Genomic DNA, 26176 nt, shown 5'->3' with positions numbered 1-26176 from the left:
CTTACTTGTTTATATTATCTTGTATTATATATTTTATCAATTAAATATTATTTGTAATTAGCTAAATTTCTATTTATATTTGTAATCTTTTTTTTTTTTTTTTTTTTTTTTTTTCAATATATTAATGATTCTATTGTATTTATATATTTATTGTAATTAGGAGGACCACAAGTTTATTAGTGTTTGTGCACTATCACGTGCTATCCTCAATAAATAAAGTCTTACTACATTATTTGTTGTTATGAAAGAGATAAGTGACTACTCTGTATTCATGTTGACCTGATCTTCTCTGAGATCTCATGCCAAGGTAACTTGAACTGAACTTATTCAAAATGCACTGAGGTAGTTAGATAGACCTACATTGGCAGGTGATCTTTAAGCTTGTGTACCAGACTACCTTTGTCAACTCTAGTTATTCATCAAAGGCCTTTCCGTGATAAGATAAAATGATAATTAAATAAACAAATCTTTTGCATTCCAAGTTTATGGACAAAACATATTGTATGTCTTGCGTGGCTTTGGGACTTTTTTAATTGGTTACCTTGGATACGCGCGAGTAATCTTGATTGACATGGCTCATGCCTGGTGAAATGAATTTAGCAGTTATATGGTAATTTTTTTTTGGAGTGGGTCAATCGAAAAAGAAGGTTATCCAAGATGGCACCTCATACTTTCACGCACCTTCTTTACTTACTGGTGTTCGTACAGTGGTCATATTTAGTGAAAGGGTCTCACTTCAGACATGCCTTCATGAGCTTTGCTCCGACTGATGCTGATAACAATACGGTATGGTCCTAACTTACGCGCCTTTGAGCCACTTTATTGAGATATGTTGTCTACCGTTTTCAGGTGTATTAAAAACATTAGCCGGTACAAGTAAAGGCTCAATTTTCTGAGCTTGCCTTTACACGCATAAGACTCGTAATGTAATGCATCATTGCGAACGAACTTCTTCTCTGAAGCACTAAGCGAGGTAACGAGAGGAAATTTCACTTCAGGCACCACAAGACAGCCTGCTCAGAGCGACTGGCTGTCACCTTGTTTCGACCCACTAAGACCTTGACACTCTAAGCTCTAGGAATCTTTTACTCCAGATTTTAAGAACTCACTCTCTTTCACTGAAACAGAACAAATGATCGAACCTCTTACCTAATTTTTTTTTTAAGTATTGACGAAATTTGTAAATAATTGAGCCTCTGCTGGCTTTGTATTTTTTAACTTGTTTAAAATAGTACGCTTTTGTACGCCATTGTTACAGAAATTTCTTTTTTTTTTTTCTTTTTTGTTTGTGTGTATGTATGATCCTTTAATCCGCAAAAAGCTTCAGTACATGTTGCCAAACCATGATTGCTTCATTGATTTTTTGCTACTGGTCTCCTCTTTTGAGGTATACGGCACAATTGACTGACTTCTTCGCTTTTAAATCTCTTAGCTAGTAAGGGGCAGCATGCTACTGATCTTTAAACTGTACATTTTTCTATTCCTACTTTGATCTTCTTCACGTTGAAGAGATACTTAGCCAAGAGAATATCGAGCTTGTTTCTCTATATATTGGCCCAGCCAGCTGTGTCTAGTTTCTGTAAAGTCGCGTTCTTTCCAGTAGTCCGTTCATATTCATAAGTTTCTCTACATGCTTACAGAGGAGAATTATTATCAATTTCAGAAACATGACGTTTCGGCGACGACATGTCACCACTATCAAATGTAAATTATAGTAAGTTCAGTAACGTTTATAAGAACAAAGTTTGAAAATACATATTAATGAGGCGAAAATAAACAAAAACAATGAACATAATTAAAAAAAATTAAATGAAAAGTTTCGCTGGTATGGAGTCTCTAGTCTCCAGTCACCGGCTGTCTGCCATTAGCGTGATGCACTTAATCCTGCTCTTTTTGCAATTGCTTGAACACTGTAAATATGTTTTCTAACATTTTTGATCAACGATATTCTCAACTAAATGAGAATAACTCTATATCTTCTTTGACGCAGTCAACTGTGGCCATTTCTTGGAAAGACTGCGGTTTTTGTCATCATTCATTCAAATTTACAATTTATCTCTAAACACCAAAGCTTTCTAAACCACATCCGTCCACTTCGATTAATGTTCCAGTTTTTCCGTCTTAGTTGATAGCCATTGATTTCATTAACTTTCCACGATAAAGAATCTAATGAGGGCAACTGTTTTAAGTAACTGAAATGTGCGTGTATGAAGTATATTGAAGAACCGTCTTTTGAGAAAAGGCACTGACTGGAACGGTATTTGAAGAATAAAACCACTCACTTCATCAAAAATGCAGTGACGGCACAAAGTCACTGACAGTTGTCGTTTTCAGAAAAAGAAAACAAAATGAACAATTGCTTTTGAGTTAAATTATATACTTGCTTCGAAACAGTTGTAAAACGACCAACGGCTACAGAAACCTTCAATACTTAGAGAAATAAATACAATAATACGACAATAGGTGGTTTATGCGGCTCGAGTACGTACGAGTGCAGTGGCAGTGAAACATGTCTGGTAGACAAGGCTATCTAAAAAATAAAAAAACACCATTCTTTTATATATTTTTCTTTAAGTGTTGCGTTTAAGATAGCGATGTTTTTTTTGTACTTGATTATGGGCCCTGACCACATAACTTGGTAAAGCCATCATGAAATATCGCTTGCATAAAATGGTGTGACTCTATCGAATTTATTGTACTCGTCTTGGAGACGATCGAAACCTAATTTATAATCCTAGCTGTTTCGCGTGATATTTTTCTATTTTCCAGATACGGTTCACCTTCCGTCTGGCTTTTCGAAGGTCATTCTCTTCTTCATATTATTGTGATGGCGACACAACTAATCGCGGGGGAATTATTGGATCCGGAGGTTCTTGGAGAGCTAAGTGCAGCGATCAATCCAGTGCGGTGTGTTCGCAGACCTATTATCTCGCAAACACTGGCTTTCGCTGTACTGACTTTAGTAGCGATGAAGATTGGTCCATGGGGGAAAATAACTTCACCTATACTTTTCCTTCTAGCAATATGGAGTGGATTGTGAGGTGTGTCAAATGTGAATTAAGAGAAGAACAAACACGTAAAAACTAACTTTATAAGACCTTTTTAGTGTCCAGAAAGCAGAAAGCATCGAACAATTAAGAATCATTTGCAATGACCAAATCATCTGGGATGGTCTTTCAGATATCCAGCTTTTAACCGTGGAAAATAGCTGAGAGCCATTCATGAGTTGTTTTCAAATTTGCCAAATTTACTCCCTCCGTCCATCACTCAGTCACCCCATGACTCCCAATTCCTTCCATTCCTTCTAAATTTTTGGTAAGTCTGTTGAGTAGCATACACAGCTTTCTCATGGTCAGTTTTGTTGGAGTGCTAGTCAGTCTTCCCAAAACAAGTTAACTAATTCTGAAGTCTCGTTTTATTTTCACAAACCTTCCTATCTTGTCTTGTCGACAGTTACCACAGTTGTTGCTGGATTTCCAATCTTGTGCGATATGCTAGCTCGAACTGGTTGGTATCTACCAAAATAAGTCTTTCTAAACGATCAGATAACGGCAAAATCAATTCATCCCCAGTCTCCAGGAGCCCAGCTATTGTACGGTTTCAACAGGGCTGTCAGAAGTCTCTTACAATACCGGTTGAAGATCCAGATGGCGATTTTGTGAAATGCCGTTGGGCAACCAACGCCGAGTCCTCCATACCAAACGATAGTTTTTCTTACGGTGAACTTAATGAGGTAAATTTGTTTGCTCTATCAATTAATTTTTCTAGTAAAACACGAGAAAATTAGAACTGGTTAATCACGACTTGGCGAACGATTCAAAAGCTTTTCAAGAAATCTCGTAGAATTCCAAAATAGGAATAAAAAAAGACTCTACTATTACTACCATGACAAAACTATGGATGACGAATCTAAGAGAGAAAAGTAAATTTAGTCATGTTTTGTGAGCAAGCTGGTAATTCTCGGTAAACCCCAACCTCGTTCCCAGGGTCTCTCTTCCCGCCCTCCGGAGCGAGTGAGGAGAGACCCCAGTTTAGGCTGGTCACGGGTCTTCCAGATTTTAGCAGATTTCAAATAAGCGGTTTGAGGAAGGGGTAGATAAGTGGGAATTTCTCTCCGCTTAGTCCACTGGCGAGCGTGGCTAGTCGGCAATCCAAACAAACTACACGTGAAGCGCTTCGAACCGAATGTCAACTGAGAATATTCAATAGACGCCCAAAAAGGTCAGTAAATCTTCCACTACGGTAAATATCAGTTGTTGCAGGCTTTGTAAACCAGTTGGAGACATATCTTGCTCGAAGAACATCTAAGCAAAAGGAAATCGCGCATCGCTCGCCGCTGCTGAGGACATTTATGGCCGGCCGTTGAGATAAGAAAAGTTTTCTCCACATCTAGATCTATCATGTAGACCTTGCGAAAGATGCTTAAAAAAATTTTTTTTCTTTCAAAACGGTGATTAGTGAAAGTCAGAGTTTTATCGAAAAGGTGAAGTGATGCACAGAAATATCGCAATCTGTGCCACGCACCTTGGCCATGATGCAGGGGAGTCTGAGGAAAGCCGTCGCGGTCTAAATTCTGTAACAGTACCAACACAAATGCAGTCTTTGCCTGGAAAAGAGGTAAACAACTGCATCTTCGATAGTGTTTTGCCAGATCTGCTGTTTGTTACGTTTTGACGGTCCCTGATACTTCTTTGTCGCCTCTGAGTTGCGAGTACTTTTACGAAAGGTGACAAATTTCTTTCAGAATGAGCTACCTTCGATTGATTTAGCCGCTGTCAGATATATTTCCGAAGACATTGTCCATGACCAGGAAAATTCGTACACATTTTCTTGTATTATTTTTATTTAATTTTTTTTTTGTGCTCGTCTAACCAATCTCTATTTTTCTAGTACCTATTTCCTTCAGAAGAGGAAAAACATGTGCACGCAATTGCGCGTACTTGTTCGCTTTCCTTTGTTTACATAAGTTGAGGTGCCAATGTTGAATTAAGTCACAAATAAACCTACGGCTGCCGGTACTCGTTCTTATTTGATCTTTGATAAAGGCGTTTAAAGGCGAAACAACAGTAACAACTGGACGAAATGACAAGGAAGCTGAGGGTCGTTAACTATTTAACTTCTCGAAGAAGAGTGAAGGAAGAAGATGAAACATCAAAGATTTAACGTATCCAGTCGGTAAAACGGCCACATCTCTGCCCGAATATGTCGCTTCTAAACACTGGACTTGTTTGGGTTTTAAATGAAGGTTACAATACCAAATCCGAGATATAGCGACTTGAAGGCTGCTATAAAACATGGCGACCTAAACAACGATAGCGTCGATTTGAAGATGACAAAGGAAATGAGGCAAAAATCAAGGAAACAAACGACTCGTCCCTAAGAAATTTTTTTACTCCATAAACACGTGACCAGCCTAAACCAAGGTCTCTCCTCGCTCGCTCCAGGGACTGGAAGATAAGCGATCCTGAGAACGAGGTTGAATAGACCCATTGAAAAGCGCGCGAAATCAATCAAAGCGCCTAGATTCTCTCAGAATGAGCTTCCCGAGAGCTTTCCGGGTAAGAAAGGACTAAATAAATGAAATGGCACTTAGAACACGTGCATAAATTACAACGAAAACTAAAGAGAATTAGCGGTATACAAAATGAAGGCAACTACCTCAATTTATTACCGAAGAGTACTTCACATTTTACCGAGAAACGCAAAGTTTATGATCAGAAATGGTGTAGGATTATTAGCGGCAGTGAGCCAACGCTAACGAATGGTTTACAAGCCTAAAACACAGTTTCAATGTTTTTCGGTATATTGGTTAGTATCATTTGTTTCATTAGTTAAAATTTGTCTAATTAGTAAACTTAGTTCTAAACAGTTAAGTTTCCGGGAAGCGCAACGGTTTATGATCAGAAATGGTGTGGGACTATTAACGGCAGTGAGCCAACGCTTACGAATGGTTTACTAGCCTACGATACGGTTTCAATGTTTTTCAGCATATTGGTCAGTATCATTTGTCTCGTTACTTAAATTTGTCTAATTAGTAAACTTAGTTCTAATCGATTATATTTGGCTGCTATATGATGGATGGCTTTAACACGCGGAACAAAGAAATATTAACAAGCGCACTGTGACTTTATTGTTAATTCAAGGGAGATCTCAACATGGCACTAAGAGGTAAGACGATTTTAATTTGCTTGGTGTAGTTGCAAAAATGATCCTTTCATACTTTGCTTTGCAGAAAAACTGCGTTTTAACTTACAGAGGTGGACGTGGAGCATCGGGCACTTACGCAGTAACCTTAACTTTGGAAGACTTTCCAGCTGGAACCACAAACTTCAATAACGTCAGACCATTCAGTGCTGTGCCACTGCAGTTTCTAGTCATAATAAGCGCTGGGTCTGGTTCTTGCCAAGACATACCTGTTTTTACTGCCTCCACTCCTCATAAAGGTGAATGCTTGGAGGTTCAGATTGGGTCGGCATATAAAGCAGTCATTGAGGTGCGGCTTCCAAACATTGCTAAACAGTAAGTATTCAAGGTTGCATGTCCAGGGCATCTGAGCTTGCCTTTTTTTGTCCATGAACTGTGTATATAACAGCTATCCGACGGTGCATCACCTGTCATGTCATGTTTGCTGTTAACCTAATTCTTTTCTTTGTATTCTAAGTGTTGTCGAGATAACCACAAGCTCTCCTCTTGGTATGCAAGTTACGCCAATACGCTTCAATGGAGGCATCTACTCAAGAAATGTCACGTGGTATCCGAATCAGAACCAAGTTGGGCAGCAGTTGTTCTGCTTTCAAGCTTTGGATTCAGACGGGTAAGATGCTCTTGTATTTAAGATTAGAATTGTGATGAACTGCTAAGTTAGATTGAGTTATTTCAAGTCTTTCTCCGTGTAAATGATCACTATCATGACAAAGCAAGACATTAATGGTGTTTCTTTGGAGTGTTAGATGTGCATATCGGGCAGCATTTCCAACTAAAAAAGCACAAGATAAACTCTATGCTAGTACAAGATACACATAATGGAGTGCCAATTTTTTGTCAAGTTTATCCTGGAGCATATCGTTAGTAATTTACAGGAGGATAAAAAAAAGTTCATGTTGTGTAAGTCGATGTATATATATTCATATTTGATATAATTTCCATTTTACAGATTACAAAGTGAATGGCGTTGTGTCACGATTCTTGTGGGGCTAAGTAAGTTATTTTTATCCATTGGAATATTTCGAGTCAATCAGCTAGACATGTGAATTGAGCTTTGTTAAACCATCATTTCTACTGCATAATTCTTAACACCGTTGAGGCGTTGGCAGGTTCATTTGCTTTTTATGCAGATTAGAACCAAACAAAAAAGCACAATGATCAAATAATAATTAATAAAATATCTATGTTAATGATAAAAATGCAGTAATAATAACATCACGATAAACAAAAATTGACTTAAAATGGAAATCGATCGAATCAGTTAGTTATTTATCTATGACTGAATCACTGCGTACTATTTGGTTATTCATTTGATACATATATACAATTTTTTTTAAGGTAATACACCTCGTGTTATTTTGGGTACAAGAAGGCCGATAAGTCCTATAAGTGAGATCGGAACAGGACTAATATGGTGGAGTATTCAATTTGACAGAGTGGTAATCAACACTATTCTCTTTACTTTTCAAAAAGTGACCTTCAAGTAGATCCTAAATTAGAATTTTGATAAATTATCACGCCTTCAATGGAAAATAATCAAGCAAATCAATAACTAGGAATATTACCAAGTTACAACACCTGATTCTCAGTACAAAGAAACAACAACAACAACAACAAAAAATCACAATCACTTTTTGGACGAGCTAGTTTTCAAATCTTGGGAATTAAAAAGGTTAGGGAAATTAGAATACACATGAATTTATGGTTGAGTTTGATCATTTGTAGATAAAGAAGCCTCGTAGCTCAGCATTCATACGACTGGTTCTGCAGTCAAATGGTTTTACCGTCTTCAAAGTGGATGCCCTCTCTAGTTACGTTATTATCGACGGTAACCGCACAGCACTGCATTTTGCCACGCCCAAGGCTGCACTGAGTATGAATGGTTCATATGCCATCTTGATAGATCACGGTGCAGTGGTTGGACAAGGCTGCTCATATGATGGTCCACCAACGCCTGGTATAACCTCACCCAAAGACTGGGCTTTCCCTATAGATGGTGCCTGCCCTGTTGGTTATGCCTTGGCTCCTCCAAGTTTTCAAAACTGTGAGGGTACGTCTAGAGTTGTAGTATTTTGTGAACAAGTACCCTGTATCTTTAGCCTATACTGGTAGGGTAAGGGCTATGAGGTCGCATCATCAATGCTCAAATCTCAACCAATACAATAAAAAACATCTTCCGATTATTTTCTTGAAAGATTACGTGCATGAAGGATACGCTATTGAAATTAATTTTATGTACTGCCTGTATTCAGATAATTGTTCAGTGTAACTGCTTTTCATGATACATCATTTTCTGATATCCTGGTGTTGAAAGTCGCAATGTTAAGCCCCCATTTTTTTATATTTTATCATTTTCGTGTACAGAAATTGTGATGTCTACTACCTGGGTGCGAAAACTTAACTGAAAAACAAGCATCCAATAAAATCAAGTAGGGCCTATAATAATCTAAAACAAATAGATATCTAAATCATTCAATATTTTAAATGTAAGCATAAACTCAAATTGTAGATGTTTTTTAACGAGTCTGTCCATGCGAAAATTTCTTTTGTATTTGTAGATATAGATGAATGTGGGGAACATCATCGGTCAAAACGATCTTATTGGTGGTGGCAATATATCCAGACTTCAGGTAGATACCTACACATGCTTCTTTATGCTAATAATAACAATCATTATAATAACAGTTATTATTATGGCAAATAAGGTCTGTCATATAATTTTTCGATTATTGTTTATCATGTCTATAATGATTATCAGAAGGTGTAGGCTTACCCTCTCAGTACAGGGAACATGATTTAACAACCCAAAATCTCACCAATATATGCGCAAGATTAGATCATCATCGTCATCCAGTGGAACCTGGTATACTCTAGCTAATTTCTCGTGAGTCCTCTCTTAAGGTCTCTTGTGAAATGGTTCTCCATTCGTTTGTCTTTGCCTTCGTATATGCAATCCGCCAAAAATAGCTTTGACCACACCTTTTCATCACCTTCATCTGACAATGAGACTTCTTTACGTCCTTTATACGTCCTTGTATGTATTTTGTAACGGATGTTTCTGTATCCTACTCTGGTTTCACTGCTTATTATGAAAACGTCCATGAAACATATTCTGTCTTCCTGCATTAAAGTGCAAGACAGGCTATGACTAGAAGTTTTTCCATAGCTGTCGTTTTTCACTAAATTCTGCTTGTTGTTTATTCGATTTATTTTGCCAGAAGATATTTACAATCTTTATAACATTTATAGCATTTATACGCAAATATAGACTGTTTCCACTCTTACGCAACGAAAAAACGAATTAAAAACTATTCAGTGGATACGGTCAAGAAATTGTATTCTTATTGGAGATAGGCAAAGAAGACACTCCTTCAAGTCTTCGGTCTTTTCTTTTTTCCAAACTTCAGATTATTCGTCGAAATGTTCTGCGCAAATTTGCAGAGCCCAGTATGGAGCTGCTATGTTGGTGCGCCTTTTTGGTACACCAATATGGTGGCCGGCAAATGATATAAACATCTGGAACTTACTTTGACTATAGTACTGATTTTCTAAACTGAGCCAACAAACATTAACACGTATACTTACTTTGGCTATTAAGTCGACAGATTATCTGGATTGAGCTAATAAACATTAACACATGCACTTACTTTGGCTACTGAGTCGACAGATTATCTGGACTGAGCCAAGAAACATTAACATATGCACTTTTCCTACTACTTAAATATCTAAAAAAGGCTAAAACCACTAGATATATTTTTCGACAGACACGATTGGAGCTGTATGTCACGCAACGCTACGACTGTGAACTTCAAACGGCGCTGGTTCCCAATCCAAGCACGCCATTAAGCTGAAAATTTGAAAACAGATATAAATTTAAACCTCCTTATACGTGACGAGAATAAAAATTCTCGTGGCTCTTTTGTCTTGGAAGTTGGTGACGTCACGTGAAACAATCTTTATACAATTCTTTCTAATTCCCGGCAAGACGCTCTTTTGGAAAGAATGGGGCTTATGAATATGACCTCCCCTATAAAACTATTATTAACTGAAGACATTAAAAGGAAAAAAGAAAGAAAAAAAGAAAAAACTGATTCTTTAAAAAAATACACAAAAATACGAACACATGACCTCAAAAAGCAAGCGAACAGAATTCTGTAAAAAAAAGTTATATCTATTTGAAGAGTATCACAAAAGGAGAAATGCTTCTAGCCTTGATTTAGAAAAGCTTTTTCCATTAAATTATTTATATCAATATCATAAGATGGGCTTTTGACTCACAAAGAGTAAGCCAGTTAGATGAATACACACGGACTACACAATATCAAGCAAACATATATAGGCTAACTAGAGTTTCTTTCAAAGAGCACATGTCAAGTGTGTTTCTCGCACACCCCTTTTTCGTAGATCCTGACCTCTCACCTATACTTTTTTTTGGATGATGTAAACCGCCATGATTATTTTCTTCCCACAGCTCACCACTCATCGTCAAGTATTCCCACTGATATATCTCCTACACCAGGTATATTTTTTTCTTATCCACTAAATTCGTTTATCGTTAACTTTTCATTTTGTTTAAATGCGTGAGTTATCGATTGAGAGTACTTTCAGCAAGCTAAAGTATTGCAGGAATGCAATATATTCTCGCATGTATCCTAAAGTGCACGGTTCAGATTCAACATACATCAGTTTTTTTGTTTATTCGTTTTCAAGTTGGATTTACTTGACAAATTTATTAAGAATTACAAGCATACGGTATTTTTTATATGTTTCTCTTGTCTTCTTAGCATCAGTATCACCCCTGTCAACAGCCTTACTGCCAGCTGCCTCTGGTAAGATTGTATGACATTTTAGTATTCCTCAAATAATCCTAAACTCCTTGAGATATGTTTGAAGTCAAGATGACAATTGATAGTCTGACTCTTGTTGTTCCTACTTGATACTGATTTTTTTTAGCCTCCTGTCACTACAATTTATATGGACCATACGGATATTTCAGTAGCCCAAACTACCCACAAAACTACGGCCACAATCTCCAATGTGCTTGGCTTATTACGACATCAAGGGGTTACTACATATACCTCCGCTTTGACCATTTCCATCTGGAGGGTGGTTCTGGAAGTTGCCCTTACGACTACGTACAGATATATGATGGAACGTCTTACCAAAGCCTAACAGTAAGACGCTGCTATTATCAAGATTCCTGGTGTGTTTACAGCCACAGCAACGTCCTTTATGTACACTTTAAAACAGATGGTTCAGTTTCCCACCCTGGTTTCACTGCCTTTTATGAAACAGTCTCTGAGAGATACTCAGTCTGCAAAGTAAATTCAAGTAAGGATATCTTCAGTCTTGAATTTGTTCTCATTTCTGGTGGGAACTCAGTTGACAAACCAAATTACCTTGTTATACTCCTCCACTAACGCAGCATCACAGTTTCTTAAGGACCTTACTCTTACTCCCCTTGGACAAACAGATAGTCAGGAAAGAGATAGGAAGAATAGACTAGTAACAGAGAGACGAGAAGACATAACGGTTTTTAAAAACTATGCGAATAGGAGACTAAAGTACATTCTTAGACAGCATGTGTCCATATTTTTGGGTAAGTAGTGAACAAGCTTTGTAGAATCATTCCCGAAGAGGAAAACGTAGTAATAATGCCTCTCCATTTTGTTTCCACAGGTATCTCACAAGGCATAAATCCTACTTCAGCTGGTATTTTTTTTTTGCTTTTATTCTTCTTCTTCAACTAAAACAACCACTTCTGCAGAAACTACGATCACTACTACAATTATCGTTACTAATACTGCTACTTCTTCTGCTACAACCACTTCTTCTACCACCACCACCAATTGCTACTACGTCTACTAGTTTTGAAAGTCAAGACAAGGAATTTTGTTTATGTGGTATAAAATGAACGCAAAAAATGATCGAATAAACAACAGCAAAAAGATAAAAGCAATTTTACCAAAGGGCTTGGGTTGGCAGATATAATTTACAAAATGATAGATAAACTAAGTATTTTCACTAATTGGAATCGTCGTGTTCGAAATTTACCGATTTTTGTCATTCTTCTGGAAACATTTAGACTGTGTTGAAGTAACTCTTGATAATGAATTCGATGAAAGCGAGAAAACGCCTCACCAATTTTGTTTTCCACAGCTCCATGGGTATCCGCCAGCGCAGCTCCTTCATATGCTTCAGGTTGTATTTCGACCCTTTTCTATTCCATCCATTATACTAAATGAATATGTATCAATAATATCAATGTATGGTTATATTGGGTAGATCGGAATATAACTCAGTTTCCCTAAATATGAGTGTTTATTATCCAACTACACCTAGACGAGTACAAATAACGCCATAGACGAGTACATATATCACGCGGTAATTGTACTCGTCAATTGTAGAGTACCGGTTAAACAGGTTTTCTCGCGTCGCGCAAGCGAAGGATTGGATCGTAGTTACGAAAAAAAACAAATGGCGGACAATTTGAATCACACTTCCGACGCCGAAGAGTCAGAATGGCTGGCAAAGATAGATCCAAGTTCAATAGATGAATCGAAGGAATAAAAACAGCTTGACGACCAGAAAATTTCTTCATTTAATGAAGAAAATAGAAACAGCAACACAACAACGCGCCAGTTCCGTTCCGCTTCGCATAGTTCTGTCACGCACTCCCCGTAAATACATATCCGCGAAATTCGCCCACACTGAAATAAGAGTTTGGCGTGTTAGATAATAAATAACTTATTAGGCGTTTCGTTGTGTAGTATCGCTGAGTACTTTTACTCGTTATTTTGTATTTTGACTCGCCCTACGGGCTCGTCAAGATACGACACAACTCGTAAAAATACTCAGCGATACTACACAAAAAACGTCTATTAAGATATATATATATTGTATGAGGGTAAAATATACCTCAGGGATTCTAATGAGACTCTAATAATACTTAAAATAATTAATTTAAAGCTTATGCCAAGTTGTATGGACACTTTTGCAAGGTACCTTAATGACTCAATAAATTTGTATTATTCCGCTGTTTGCAGAGTTCAAAAAACAGCGATGCACAATCCACTTGCACAAATTTTTTAAGCGCTAACGACTTCGATAACAATTTGGCATTTTCACATCGTTTGGCCATGTTTAAAATTATCATTGCACTTTTCTTTAAATTTGATATTGGTGCCCCTTCTCTCGTTTTCAATTTTTTTTTCTTTGCATTCAGAATGCTATTACTACTCATACCTACAAGATGCAGAAAGAAGAATGGGTTACTATAACGGGTACTACGCGAATTACCAATGTGATAGCTCTTTACCGTTTGGATGGTACCGATTTCGTGGTGCAGCGGGAACAGAAATGCCCACTTCTTGTGTAGGAGAAAATCATTGTGGCAGCCATGCACCGGGTTGGTTGAATGGCTCACACCCGCGGGCAGTTGATGGAATTGTTAAGGCTACAGTGTGTTTCCATTGGACCTCTGATTGTTGCTTGTGGTCTACCAACATCCGTGTTCGTAACTGCAGCGGTTTCTACGTGTACGAGCTCGGACCCCCACCGACTTGTTATCTTCGTTATTGCGGTAATGCGGGAGGTAAGAGACATACAGGTGTAAAAGACGTGTAGAAAAACAAACAGACAGACAGGAAGACACAGAGGTAGGCAAGTAGGCAGGGAGACAGACAATTCGCTTTGACGAAGGACTGACGCTAGAAACGTCAGCTTTAGAAAAGGCTATTCAACATTACCAACTCAGTTGATAAAACCAAATTACCTTGCTGTGCTCCTCCACCGACGCAGCTCCAAAGTTTCCACAGAACCTTGCCGTTTTAGACAAGCAGGTATACAAGTAAGAGGCAAGACAAATAGACTGCAGCTTGTAAGTAGGCAGATAGAATGACAGATACAGAACAGGAGGAAATATTGGCCATCTGGCGAACGAGAGTAATGGCATTTGTCATTTTTCTCCCTGTTCACAAATTTGTAATGATCGTTGTTGTGTTTGATATAAACTTGTCAAAATTATCTGAATAGGAGATTACAGTACATTCTAAGCCCGCACATGTCAATATTTTTTCAGAGAAACCATTCCCGAAGAGGCACACCAGGTAACAATTTCTCTCCATTTCTTTTCACAGGTATCTCACAAGGCATAGCACCTACCTCAGCTGGTATTTTTTTGTTTTTATTCTTCTTCTACGACAACAACAACCACTTCTGCAACTACCGTGATCGCTATACTTCTACTGATACTAATACTACCATTACTACTTCCTCTTTTACCACTACAAGCTGCTACTACATCTACTAGTTCAGTTCGAATGTCTAAAAAAATAAATTTGTGTAGATAGAGAATAAAATGGTTGATTAAATCATCGAACAAACATAAGCAAAGAGATAAAAACAACTTTACCAAAGGGGTTGGAGTTGGGGTTGGAAAACACCCTGTTTGGGCCAAACTGTTGTGAATTGAACAAAACATAGATGGTTCAGTTTCCTATCCTGGTTTCACCGCTTTTTGTGAAAGTCTCCGAGAGATGCTCATTCTGAAAATAAATTCGAGTAAGGCTATGTTCAGTCTTGAATTTATCCTCATTTATGGAGGGAACTCAGTTGATAGACTCAAATTACCTTCTTATACACCCCCACCGACGCAGAACCACAGATTCTTTAAAACTTTACCCCCTTTAGAAAAACAGACAGTCTGGCAAGAGACAAGACAAACAGACTGGTAAGAGAGACAAAAATAGACAATAAGACATAAATGTTTTTCAAAACTACTGTGGAAGACTTAATAAAGGCGGGAATATATTTTCGTTTAGTTACAAAAACTGACAAGTTGGCTTGAATTAATTTTCGCGCAACTCACTTCCTGTTGTTTTGCAAGATATAAAATGTAGTGATAGCCAATTACAGTATCTTTGTCAGTCATCATTAGCCAGTATGATTTGGCCGCTAAGAAGACGATTATGAAAAGATTATAAAGAGAGATGAGGCAGTCACGCTGAATTGAATTGTCGCTCATTTTTTCTCCCATGAAATAAGCTAAAATAAATTCTACGCTTTTAAAAAGTATTCCACAGCATGCGAATAGGAGACTACAGTACATTCCTAACCAGCATATGTCCATATTTCTGGGTAACTAGTGAACAAGTTTCGGAAAATCATTTTCGAAGAGGCAAATGAGGTAACTAAACCTCTCCATTTCTTTTCACAGGTATCTCACAAGGCATAGCACCAACTCCAGCTGGTATTTTTTTCTGTTTTCATCCTTCTTCTACAACTATAACAAACATTTCTGCAACTACCGTCACTAATACCACCACTTCCACTACTTTTACTACCACTACAAACTGCTACTATATCTTCTGGTTCTACTGCAAAGTTTGAATGTTGGAACAAAAAATTTGTATATATACGGTACAATTTTCACGAATTGAAATAGTCGTGTTCGAATTTCCCTCCTTTTCTCTTTCTTCTCAAAACATATTGACTTAGTATTGACGTAACTCTCCGTAATGAATTCGATGAATGCGAGAAGCCTCGCCTATTTTGTTTTCCCACAGCTCCATGGGTATCCGCCAGTGCAGCTCCTCCATTTGCTTCAGGTTGTATTTGAACCCTTTTTTATTCCATCTATCATTAAAAAATATTTATTTAAAGAAAGAAAATTCGTTTTTTGTAATATAAACTTATGGTTATATTATGTAAGTCAGAAAATAACTCAGTTTCCTTGAATATGAGGACCGACAAAGATTTTCATTAGCTTAAAAAACTAAGAGGTAATATATAGCTTATCCAATGTTAAGTGGACACTTTTGCAGGGTACTTTAATTGCGTACTAAATTTGTACTACTGAGACTTAGATGACAATTAGGCATTTCACATCTTCTGGCCATCTCAAATATTGTTCTTTAACTTTATCTTTAAAGGGAAATTGGTGTTCCTTATCTCGTTTTCATTTTGTTTTCCTCTTTACATTCAGAATGCTATTACCACTCGTACCTACAAGATGCAGAGAGAGGGATGGGTTACTATAACGGCCAGTACGGAAATGTCCAATGTGATAACTCCTTACCATTGGGATGGTATCGATTTCGTGGTGCAGCGGGAACAGAGATGCCCACGTCCTGTGTAGGACAAAATCGATGTGGCACCCATGCACCGGGTTGGTTGAATGGCTTGCACCCGTCAGCAGCTGATGGAATTGTCCGTGCTACAGTGTGTTTCCACTGGAGTAATCAATGTTGCTTGTGGTCTATTAACATCCGTGTTCGTAACTGCAGCGGTTTTTACGTGTACGAACTTGGACCCACACCAGGTTGTCATTATCGTTATTGTGGAAATGGAGGAGGTAAGACTGAAAGGCATTACAAATAAATAGAAAAACACACAGAAAGAGACCGAAAAATAAAGACAAACAGCAAACAGAAACTTGTAACAGACACACAAACGGTGGTCAGACAAACAAATGATGGAAACAAACAAGTAGACGAACATTAGACACATATGTATATAAGAACGATCCTTCGCAGTAAAGCACTATTTGAGCAATAGTGGAAATCAGACCTGAAAAAAATTTCAGGCCTGTACGGGATTCGAACCACTGACCTCTGCGATACTAGTGCAGCGCTGTACCAATTGAGCTAACAAGCCAACTGGGAGCAGGCCATCAAATTAATTCGATATAAACCCGTAGATGATAAATCGAACAACAACAAACATATGAAACATATGAGTGAACTGCGGTTATGAGACGTATATAAGAACGATCCTTCGCAGTAAAGCACTATTTTTTTCAGGTCTGATTTCCACTATTGCTCAAATAGTGCTTTACTGCGAAGGATCGTTCTTATATACGTCTCATAACCGCAGTTCACTCATATGTTTCATTAGACACATATATTTGCACAAAATCACCAACATAGACAAAGGAACAACAGACAGACGTACAGACCGCAGACTTACACAAAACACAGAATATAAAACTAGTGTATGACAGAGAGACTAAGAGGGGGGTTAGAGAAAAGAACTTATTATGTATTACGAGAAATGTGCCTTTATCTCAATGCAAGCAAGTGGTGGGAGTGTTACGCAAACATTTCACTGCTCAAGTGGTCAAGTTATTAAACTTCATTAAAAGAGGAATCAACAAAATGACAAATCAAGCAGTCAACCGGTTAACGAATCTTCATTAGCTAGATAAATTAAGCTTGGATCTCTCTGGGTTTCTGGGAGCAAAGGCCCTATACTTAAGGAACTGATAAATAATGGAAGAAACCTTGCAAATTGTATTTGTACACGGTGAAACGTAAAATACATAAACATTAATAGTTCTATGCTTCGGTGGTTGATATCAATGTAGTAATTTTGTTAGAATGGTTACTGCTCCATGCAGACACGCATTCCAATGGATATTCATTTATTTTGCTTTCAGCCTTTAACTCAACCAATATCACACCTACACCCTGTAAGTACCTTTTTCTTTAACATGAATTCGGTTTCAACTGTTCTTCTCCAAGTGACTGTTATGATTCTTCCCATAAGGGAACTGGTAGAACTGAAGTGCATGTGTAGGATTACGTAAAAGACGCTCTACCATTTCTGAAATTGTTTTTTCTTTAATGATGAAATTAAAAATAAATCGTTTAAAGAAAAGAAAATTGGATGAGCAATTCACGAAATGTTTCTTGTGTCTAAGGCTAAAATACAACAAGTTTACCAGCCTTTCTTGGTGTAATTATAAAATACTTATGACCGTAATTTTTGTTTATTCTTGCCTTTCAAAGCCCAACCTATTGCAGCCGCTACCTCGGCTATTTCTGGTAAGTGCCATTTGGTTGAAATAAATTTGGAAAGGAAGTTTTCTTGTCAGACTGTAAGTTAAAGCATAAATTTCTACGTTGCTTTAGTGGAGCCAGTTGCGGCGAACCTCTCGACTATCGCCAATCTTACTGACTACTAAATAATGCTTTTTCGAACGCCTTACACGGTCAGTACGCCTTATCAGATCTGTGTAAACTTTAGTATTAGCCATGCGAAGTCTCCTAGTAAGCTTACAACCACTACCTATGACTACGTTCTTTCTCATATATCCGCCAACGAATGGAATGCTCTTGCTAAATTCTACAGGCTGAACACATTTTCTGATAAAGGAGAAGTGTACAAAGCCTGTATACCTTTGCCCAGTGTCCTATCTTTGAAAATTAAACGTCTTTCAAGTATAATTTTTGGCACTGTTTTGTACTTTTTTTAACACTTTATTTCTCGAAGATATCAATGAATTTTATATAGCTACTCTAAAACTCGGAAGGAAATAAAGGTTATGCGTGTCATGATGTATGTAACTGTCCAGTCAGCGTAGATAGAAATGGACGATCGCCGTGAAACCTAAGCAGAATGATCCATGCATTTAAGTTAAAAATAATAGACTGACGTACGGCTCTTTTGTTTAACTTCTCTCTTACAGGAAACTGTTTCCATCACCTCAACCAAGCTTCGGGTAGCTTTGAGAGTCCAGGCAAACCAGGTTGTTATCCAAACAACAAGGACTGCACCTGGCTGCTCGAAGTTCCTGTTGGAAAATACATTTATCTACGATTCTATTCTTTCCATTTGGAACATGGAGGTAGTCACTGCCCGTGGGATTATGTAAAAATTCTCGATGGCAACTCATTACACAGCCCTGTTGTTATCAAGGCGTGCGGCCAGTTGACAAATTGGAAATTGTACAGCAGTGGAAGGTTTCTCATGGTACTGTTCCATTCAGACGGTATCATCGGGATGCCTGGATTTTATGCTTATTTCCAAGCTTCAAATTACAGTAAGAGGAACAACTATACTCCTTTGACAACCTTTCTTGAATTAGAATGTCTGGATGAAAATTTTATAGCAGACAAAGTGTAAAATAAATATTTTTAAGACTTCAATTAAGTCAAGTTGAATAAAAATTTCAAAGCAAGTTCAAGACCATTTTCGAGGTTAGTTAAGTCGTATCTTCCAAGCTAAAGATATGATGATTGAATCAGGACATATCAAACTTTGGATTTATTTGATTCTGGTCTAAGAATAGGGCTTATGAACGCACCATTTACGGTCAATTTCTTTGTTTGAGGGGACCATGCTCTTTTGTGAAGAGAAAAAAGGCTTTGAGTGTTGATTCTAAGCCGAATACTCTAACGTGAAATTTGAATTCATCGGTAAAGGCGTAAATGGCAAATAAAATCTGCTGTGGTGGAGTGGTACGAACGTTATTGTTAACAGCAACTAATTTTATTACTAGATTACGAAGGGTAAATTTGGGAAGGAACAGAAGGTGAGGGGTTAATCTACGCGACATACTAGACATCCACTCTTTCGTTGTTTTTCTGTGAGCATTTTGGTGATAAGTTTCAAACACCTTCACGGGAATAACTACGAATGGTACTTAGAACCGTAAAGAACATGTTCTATTTAGCGTAAGAGCCTTTGTTCCTTAATATTTAAAAGTTTAAGCTATTCTTCAAACACAGGATACAGCATTGCCTTACCTAGCCAAACGTCAATAACAAGCCCAGTGCAGTGTTTTCCTGCGCAATCACAAACTGCCACTCCCACTTCGTCAAACGGTAAGTGAACGAAACCTGGGCCCCTGAAGAAAGCTCGTTTTCTAATGATTTTTACTAATCTTTCAGAAGCTTTCCATATTTTTATCAACAATTTCCTATTCCAAAATGTAATTCCTTTTTAAACCATCATCGTTTCATTTTGAACATGTTTCAAACAAGCTTAAAAATACACAATCTAATGGTGAAAAATGTATTAGCGTGATTAACTATTGCTGATAGACTGAGCCCAACACAGTAAATATATTTTTAAGATGAAATAACCATGATTTAGGTCCATCATTAGCGGTTGAGCGAGTAAGGATAAAACTGAAAATAGAAAAAAATGTGTGTTCGTTTTCAGTGCTCGGAATCCAGCCTACGCCAGCCTCTGCAATGGCATCGACCTTCTATGCTGCTTCAAGCGTAAATGTCCAACCAGATCCTTCACAGTTTGAGTTTCATTTACCGGCGGAATGCGATCAAAGTTGTCACAACACAGTTGGAAGTTACACTTGCTCTTGCGTTAGTGGATACCAACTGGCCGCAGATGGGAGATCGTGTTTGGGTATATTATTTTTCGAGAAAATTTGTTTGGTAATATTTTTATTGTTTAGCTACCAATTTTTGTAAGAAAAAAAAAGCAACAACAACAACAAAAACGTATTCGACGTGTACGCTATTATAGCAACAGATCGTCGTGTTTTTGATATTCAGCTTGACTCCCAAGTTGTGGTTTCTCGCGTGCTGGTTCATACTTCTAAATAGTTCCCAATCAGTTTAACCCATTATACCCTAACCGTTTAGTATCTATATTCTCCATGCTATTTCCAAGGTTGCACACAAGGAAAATTTGTTTAACAAGTAGGAGCTTCTTCAGTTGATCATCGACTTCTTATTCTTGTAACCTAAATGTTTGATTTAGATGTGATGCTGAGAGGAGATATCACAAGCTAGTCACTCTTAAGGGTCAAAGGGTTAACAATATAGACCTCAGAACGCCCAAATTACTCTCCTCCTCTCGTACGCGCTTTACCTTCTCCCTAGCTTCCTATTATAAGTTAAGCTTGTAATTATATATATATATATATATATATATATATATATATATATATATTGTGGGAGGAAAAAGACAAGTAAACTACAAGTTCATCCCTACAAGCCTGTTTCGTGGTCGCCCACTCAGTGAACAGTGAACCCCTGATGAGTGGGCGACCACGAAACAGGCTTGTAGGGATGAACTTGTAGTTTACTTGTCTTTTTCCTCCCACAATATATACTTCGCTCTACTTCTATGTATTGAGCACTGTTCTACGAAAATCAAGTCACACTTATATATATATATATATATATATATATATATATATAACTAACTGCAGACAGTACTGTTTCGGCCTTCTGGGCCTCATCAGTGCAGTGCTGAAGCTAGGATGGGGGAGAACCGGGACGGTCACCCCAAACGACCCAACCTTTGTGGTATCGTCTAAGCCATGCCAGAGTGCTCAAACTAGTGTAAACTAGTGAGCATATATATATATATATATATAGTTTATATCTGACCACTTGCAGCCGAGAGGCTGAATTACGGGTGCAGTGTAAGGTTGAGAACAGACGTCAAACACACGAACAATTGTTTTGGGTGACGTGGTATTCTCTTCAATTTTCTAACTTTTTTTCCCTTTTACACAGATGTTGATGAATGTTCGATCAATAATGGCGGCTGCAGCCATCATTGTTACAATATCCCTGGATCATTTTATTGCGGCTGTCCGGAAGGAACTAGTATGGGTGCTAACAATTTGACTTGCGTTGGTAAGGAATGCAGGCCGTTTTCTTTTAACAACTTAAGGCAGTTTCTCCCACTGATTTCCGAGTGGAAATATACAACGATGAACAGTGAAAGACCAGTGGCCGTTCTCATAAAGTAATATCGTGCATAAATAGTTTTCAGGCGAAAATATGGCTATTGAAAGCCGCAGCAGCTTAAGTAAGATTTCAGTAGCACTAATCAGTATGAAAACACTTCTCCTGACAAGGTCTTCTTTGATTGGTTGCCCCCCCTCCCCCCCCCCCCCCCACCGTCCACAAGATACACATGTTTCGCTCACTTGGAGTAGGAGAAGAAAATATATTGATCATGCACTGCGTTTGTAAATGCGTGATACTTTTTTTTGTGACCTACCCTTCTAGGAGTTATAATGGATTAGGCACTATTCCGCATTCAAATGCTGCTAATCTAGGGCTATTGCTTTCTTTACCTTATCTTAGAACCTGGTGTGTCCGTAAACTGTAGTGACATTATGACGATTGCCTTAGAAAAGCAGACATTTCCCTTTTTTGACGCTGCCCGATTACACTTGAGGTACTCATCATGCAGAGCCACACAGAATGACACCCATCTGTTGATCAGCACTCCGCTAAATGGTTGCGGAACACTGGTCAATGAGACTGAAGATGATCTTATCTTCTGGAATGAAATCCGAACGGATGTGGTCGTTATCGACAATGTCATAACGAGATCACATGACATAAAAATTCCATTTTATTGTAGTTATTCGAGGAAGAAATGGGTCAACCTGGGTTTCAAGCCTCAGCACCTACACTTTGGAACAGAAGGTAAATGAAACTTTCAGGCTATCATTCCGATTACTCCAAATCCGCAATGTGTATATTAAGGAAGATGCTATCCATTTATATGGAAGGTAGAATGCAAAGTTGTTTAAGTCTGATAAAGATTCAGAACTTAACACGTTTATGAACTAATATGACTTTATCTTTTCCGATGTCTAGCTGGGTATGGTAACTTTACCTTTAAAATTGACTTTTACAAGAGTTCGTCATTTGCCACACCCTATACTGAGCAGGACTACCCTCTGAGCGTGCCAATCAGTCAGTACTTGTACGTGAGATACAGTGTAGAATCCAGTGCTGATCTGGTAATAATGGCCGTGACATGTAAGGCCACTAAAACTGGAAGCTTTTACTCCTGGCCACAATACTCTATTATACAGAACGGGTACGTATGGTACTCAAACATATTATTTAACTGATGTTTCTGGAAAATTATATAAGTTTCAGTCAATTTAACCAACGATTCTTTATTTCATATTACCTAAATTTCTTGCTACATACGACATATAAATGCTTTTAAAGGTTTGTACACGTAGTTTCTTTTGCTACGAATGATTCATTCTTAGTGCATAGTATGGAGGCGATCGCAGAGCAGTTGAGTATTGCGAAGAAAACAGAGTACTAGACCTGATCGAATAATCATTCTTAGGAGTAAATGGATGCCTCGATCAAGGACTTGAACCACAAAGGCCATTATCACATTATGTTTCCGGAAGCAAGCGTAATCTCAAAAGGAAAAATCTTTCCATATTTTCTTACCAAATATTCCAGCTTCTAAAGACTAAAATTACCCAGAGCAGTCTCGAGGGTAGTATACTAGTGGCTGAATGAATTAGAGAGAGAAAAAGAAGGATGACAATAAACAAAATGTCCTCCTACATGTGCGCATGAATTTCAACGTACTTCATACCTTCCCTACCTACAGTTGTCCGCAAGATACATCCATGGAATACAACTTTGATCCCAGGAGGAATTACCAGCAGTTTAAAATCAGAGCGTTCAGATTCTTCAACGATTACGATCAGGTTTTCATTCACTGCGAAGTTTTGGCTTGTCATAGATACTCTTCAAACTCCAGGTGAATTGACCAACTTGTACAGCTATACTGAGAGCATTCTTTTGATCGAATGTCGCTAAGGTCAGTTCTACACTCGAGCCAATTGGTCCACCCAGGCAGAGCTTTTCTTGTTTTCCTTGTCGCATGAAGCCACTAGGAGCATGACTACACCCAGCCCCATCCCCCCTGGATGGGGTGCTAGTCGATTGCAAGGTTACATCAGCTTTTTGGTGCCATTATATGTAACTTAACCTGCTTTACCAAAATAAATATATGTATGTATGTATGTATGTATGTATGTATGTATGTATGTATGTATGTATGCGTACCCCCCAAAATTTTATCGGGTTTCCCTGAAAACTCGCCGGTACTCATTTATATTCCCGAGTGGAGAGATGCCCTGTGAGAGTAAAGTGTCTTGCCCATGAACACAACACACTGATCCACCCAGGTTTCGAACCGGAGTCCAGTGCACTGACCATTAGGCACTGCGTCATGAATGCCGTTATTCCACCTGTCAAATCGAAATAATCACAGAGCCCAATAAGGAAAGGTTAGTCTTGTAATGCCGCTCACGTTTTCTCCTGGTAATGAGAAAACGTGAGTGACATTACAAGTTAGTTACAGCTGGTTAAGTTCAAGCCCCTTTTTCTATACCTCGACACTCGACTTAATGATGTTGGCAATTGGTTAGTTTTACAAAGGTAATTGTTCCAAATGCGTATCAAACAGAAAGTATCACTACAAGAACAACATCCAAACAATCAACGGCACAAACAAATAGCCAAGGAATCTTGCCATCTCTAATGTCATGCTTTAATGTTATGGGAAAAGTTGTTATTCATCGTAACAATCAATGCAATAGATAACCTCACTCTTAATCATGAGACAAACCATTAAAATTTCATTTACTGTTCTGTGAAACTCAAGTTGAAAAAAAGAATTAGGAGTATGTAAGTAAGTCTTTACCCAACGGCTCCCAAAAGTGAAGGTAAACGGTTTATCGAACTAGAACGATCTTTCCCAGACATAATACTGCAGAGAAAAAGATGTCAAATAAGTATTCAGCAGTGACGAATATCACGACCATATTTATGAAACTTGAGCACAAGATGATTTCATCATCTCACAAGATAACAAAGGTGTTGGAAGCTCATTCAAATCTCCCATAACAACTTTGACAGGTGCAGCCAAAGTTGTTCAGGCAGTAAGAAGAGAAAGCGGAGGGACGTTACTCGTGACGAAGTAGAACATGAAGAGAGTACTACCAAAGTCACTCTAACACAAGGACCACTGATCTTCCAACAGGAACAAGAACAAGGAGGCAAGTTCACATATAATGTGAAGAGATAAGGATTGAAATATATGAGTTTTTATCCAAAGCTTGTGTTGAAGATATAAACAAAGCTGTCTTGCCTAAATTTCAAATTTAAAAAGTTTGGAGTGATGTTCATTCTCGCTCAGTTTTAATTACTCAATAGTTCACAATTATCGTTACGAATTAGAAAATATTTAACAATTAATCCACGAGCACGCGTTGGATATGAGATGAAAGATAGCCAACGAGGCGCGTAGCGCCGAATTGGCTATAATCATCTCATATCCAACAAGCGTGAGTGGAATAATTGTTTCATTAAAAAAAACGCCCCAAGATATTAGACAAATCTTCTCGACTTTATTTTATGAGAAGAAACCGGCTTTTACAATGTACAGATATTAGATTGTGGTATATTGACTCATATACCATAATGGCTAAGCCAATAAAAAGTCTTGAGTTGCATTATCCAATGATCCAGTTTTTAATAAAAATAATTACGAGGAAAAGTTTCAAAACAAAACTTTAAGAGGAACATTTAACTTCTGTATGTGACATGTTCATGTTTACTGTTGTCAAAATAAAGATGACTAGCATTTTGAAAATAGGTAAACCAGGTGATTTTGAGTTAACTTATCAGTTTATTTCCGCTTCTTGCTTATAGTTATTAAGTTATTTCCTTTTCTCTTTTCTATGACTAATTTCATTAACAGAAATATGAAAGATAAGATTGAGTGATCGTTTAATGTTTTTCCCTTTCCTTGGTCCTTACTTGAGCCTTGATTCGTCGCCTTCTTTCACATTTCAGACACAGATCAAAACAAGCAAACTGCACTAATTGGCGGCCTAGCAGGCGCTGGAGGATTTGCTCTGATTGCAGTTGCTGCATTGGCTGTTTTATTTGTCAAGTACCGCATTGCACGACGGTTCATGAATAGGAACAAGGTTGGAGACCAGTACGCAACCCAAGATGAACAACTAAGCAGAAGAAATGCTTACGTTCAGCCTGAAGACATGGTCGAACATGAAGACTCCTTCTAAATATACGCTATTCTTCTGCATCGTGTGTTTGCCTCCATAACAAACAACCCAGTAGATACTTAATGCTTCATGACTCAGAATAAAAGACCACTAAGAGAAGTGAAGAAACTTAGCCTCTGTTATTCATCAAAGGTTACAATTTGGCAAATATTCGATGAAACCAGTTGTTAAATTAAAAGTAACAATTTAGCGCTTAAACTATGCTTCCCAGACTGCTCACATAGTTTTCCCTGTTCCTTTTTTCACGCCAACCACCTCGCTCTGAGTTTTGATTTCAAATAGTACACTGGGATGGATCTATAGAGCACGCGTCACACAATCGTCACAAATCAAAATTTGCAGTCA

The 26176-nt window shown here is 37.9% G+C and overlaps 1 protein-coding gene across 1 annotated transcript; it reads left to right on the top strand.

Moving 5' to 3' along the window:
- Positions 1-626: 626 nt before the first annotated feature.
- Positions 627-26058, top strand: LOC111327234 (uncharacterized). The gene is made up of 30 exons (XM_088757663.1): positions 627-786; positions 2770-3041; positions 3454-3733; positions 6233-6519; positions 6662-6814; positions 7154-7197; positions 7543-7643; positions 7930-8254; positions 8763-8834; positions 10676-10723; positions 10989-11033; positions 11158-11535; positions 11884-11916; positions 12364-12405; positions 13430-13798; positions 14343-14375; positions 15422-15454; positions 15771-15812; positions 16190-16558; positions 17642-17674; positions 17994-18029; positions 18674-19027; positions 19716-19811; positions 20152-20355; positions 21477-21599; positions 22056-22403; positions 22578-22803; positions 23344-23496; positions 24660-24799; positions 25599-26058. Exons 1-30 carry the CDS (start codon positions 658-660, stop codon positions 25829-25831), a joined length of 5001 nt encoding a protein of 1666 aa, XP_088613789.1. The 5' UTR covers positions 627-657; the 3' UTR covers positions 25832-26058.
- Positions 26059-26176: the final 118 nt, after the last annotated feature.

Source organism: Stylophora pistillata, chromosome 4 (assembly GCF_964205215.1).
Source record: "Stylophora pistillata chromosome 4, jaStyPist1.2, whole genome shotgun sequence".
NCBI classification, from domain to species: domain Eukaryota; kingdom Metazoa; phylum Cnidaria; class Anthozoa; order Scleractinia; family Pocilloporidae; genus Stylophora; species Stylophora pistillata.
The sequence above is the reverse complement of the archived record's forward strand: the minus strand, read 5'-3'. Positions and strand labels throughout refer to the sequence as shown.

What these genes read in the sequence shown, in the direction of transcription:
- LOC111327234 (XM_088757663.1), top strand. Translation starts at nt 658, where the DNA reads ATGGCACCTCATACTTTCACGCACCTTCTTTACTTACTGGTGTTCGTA. An exon ending in AATATGGAGTGGATTGTGAG is followed by an intron (nt 3,042 to 3,453) that starts GTGTGTCAAATG and finishes TCTTGTCGACAG; the next exon opens with TTACCACAGTTGTTGCTGGA. An exon ending in TTATTGCGGTAATGCGGGAG is followed by an intron (nt 13,799 to 14,342) that starts GTAAGAGACATA and finishes TTCTTTTCACAG; the next exon opens with GTATCTCACAAGGCATAGCA.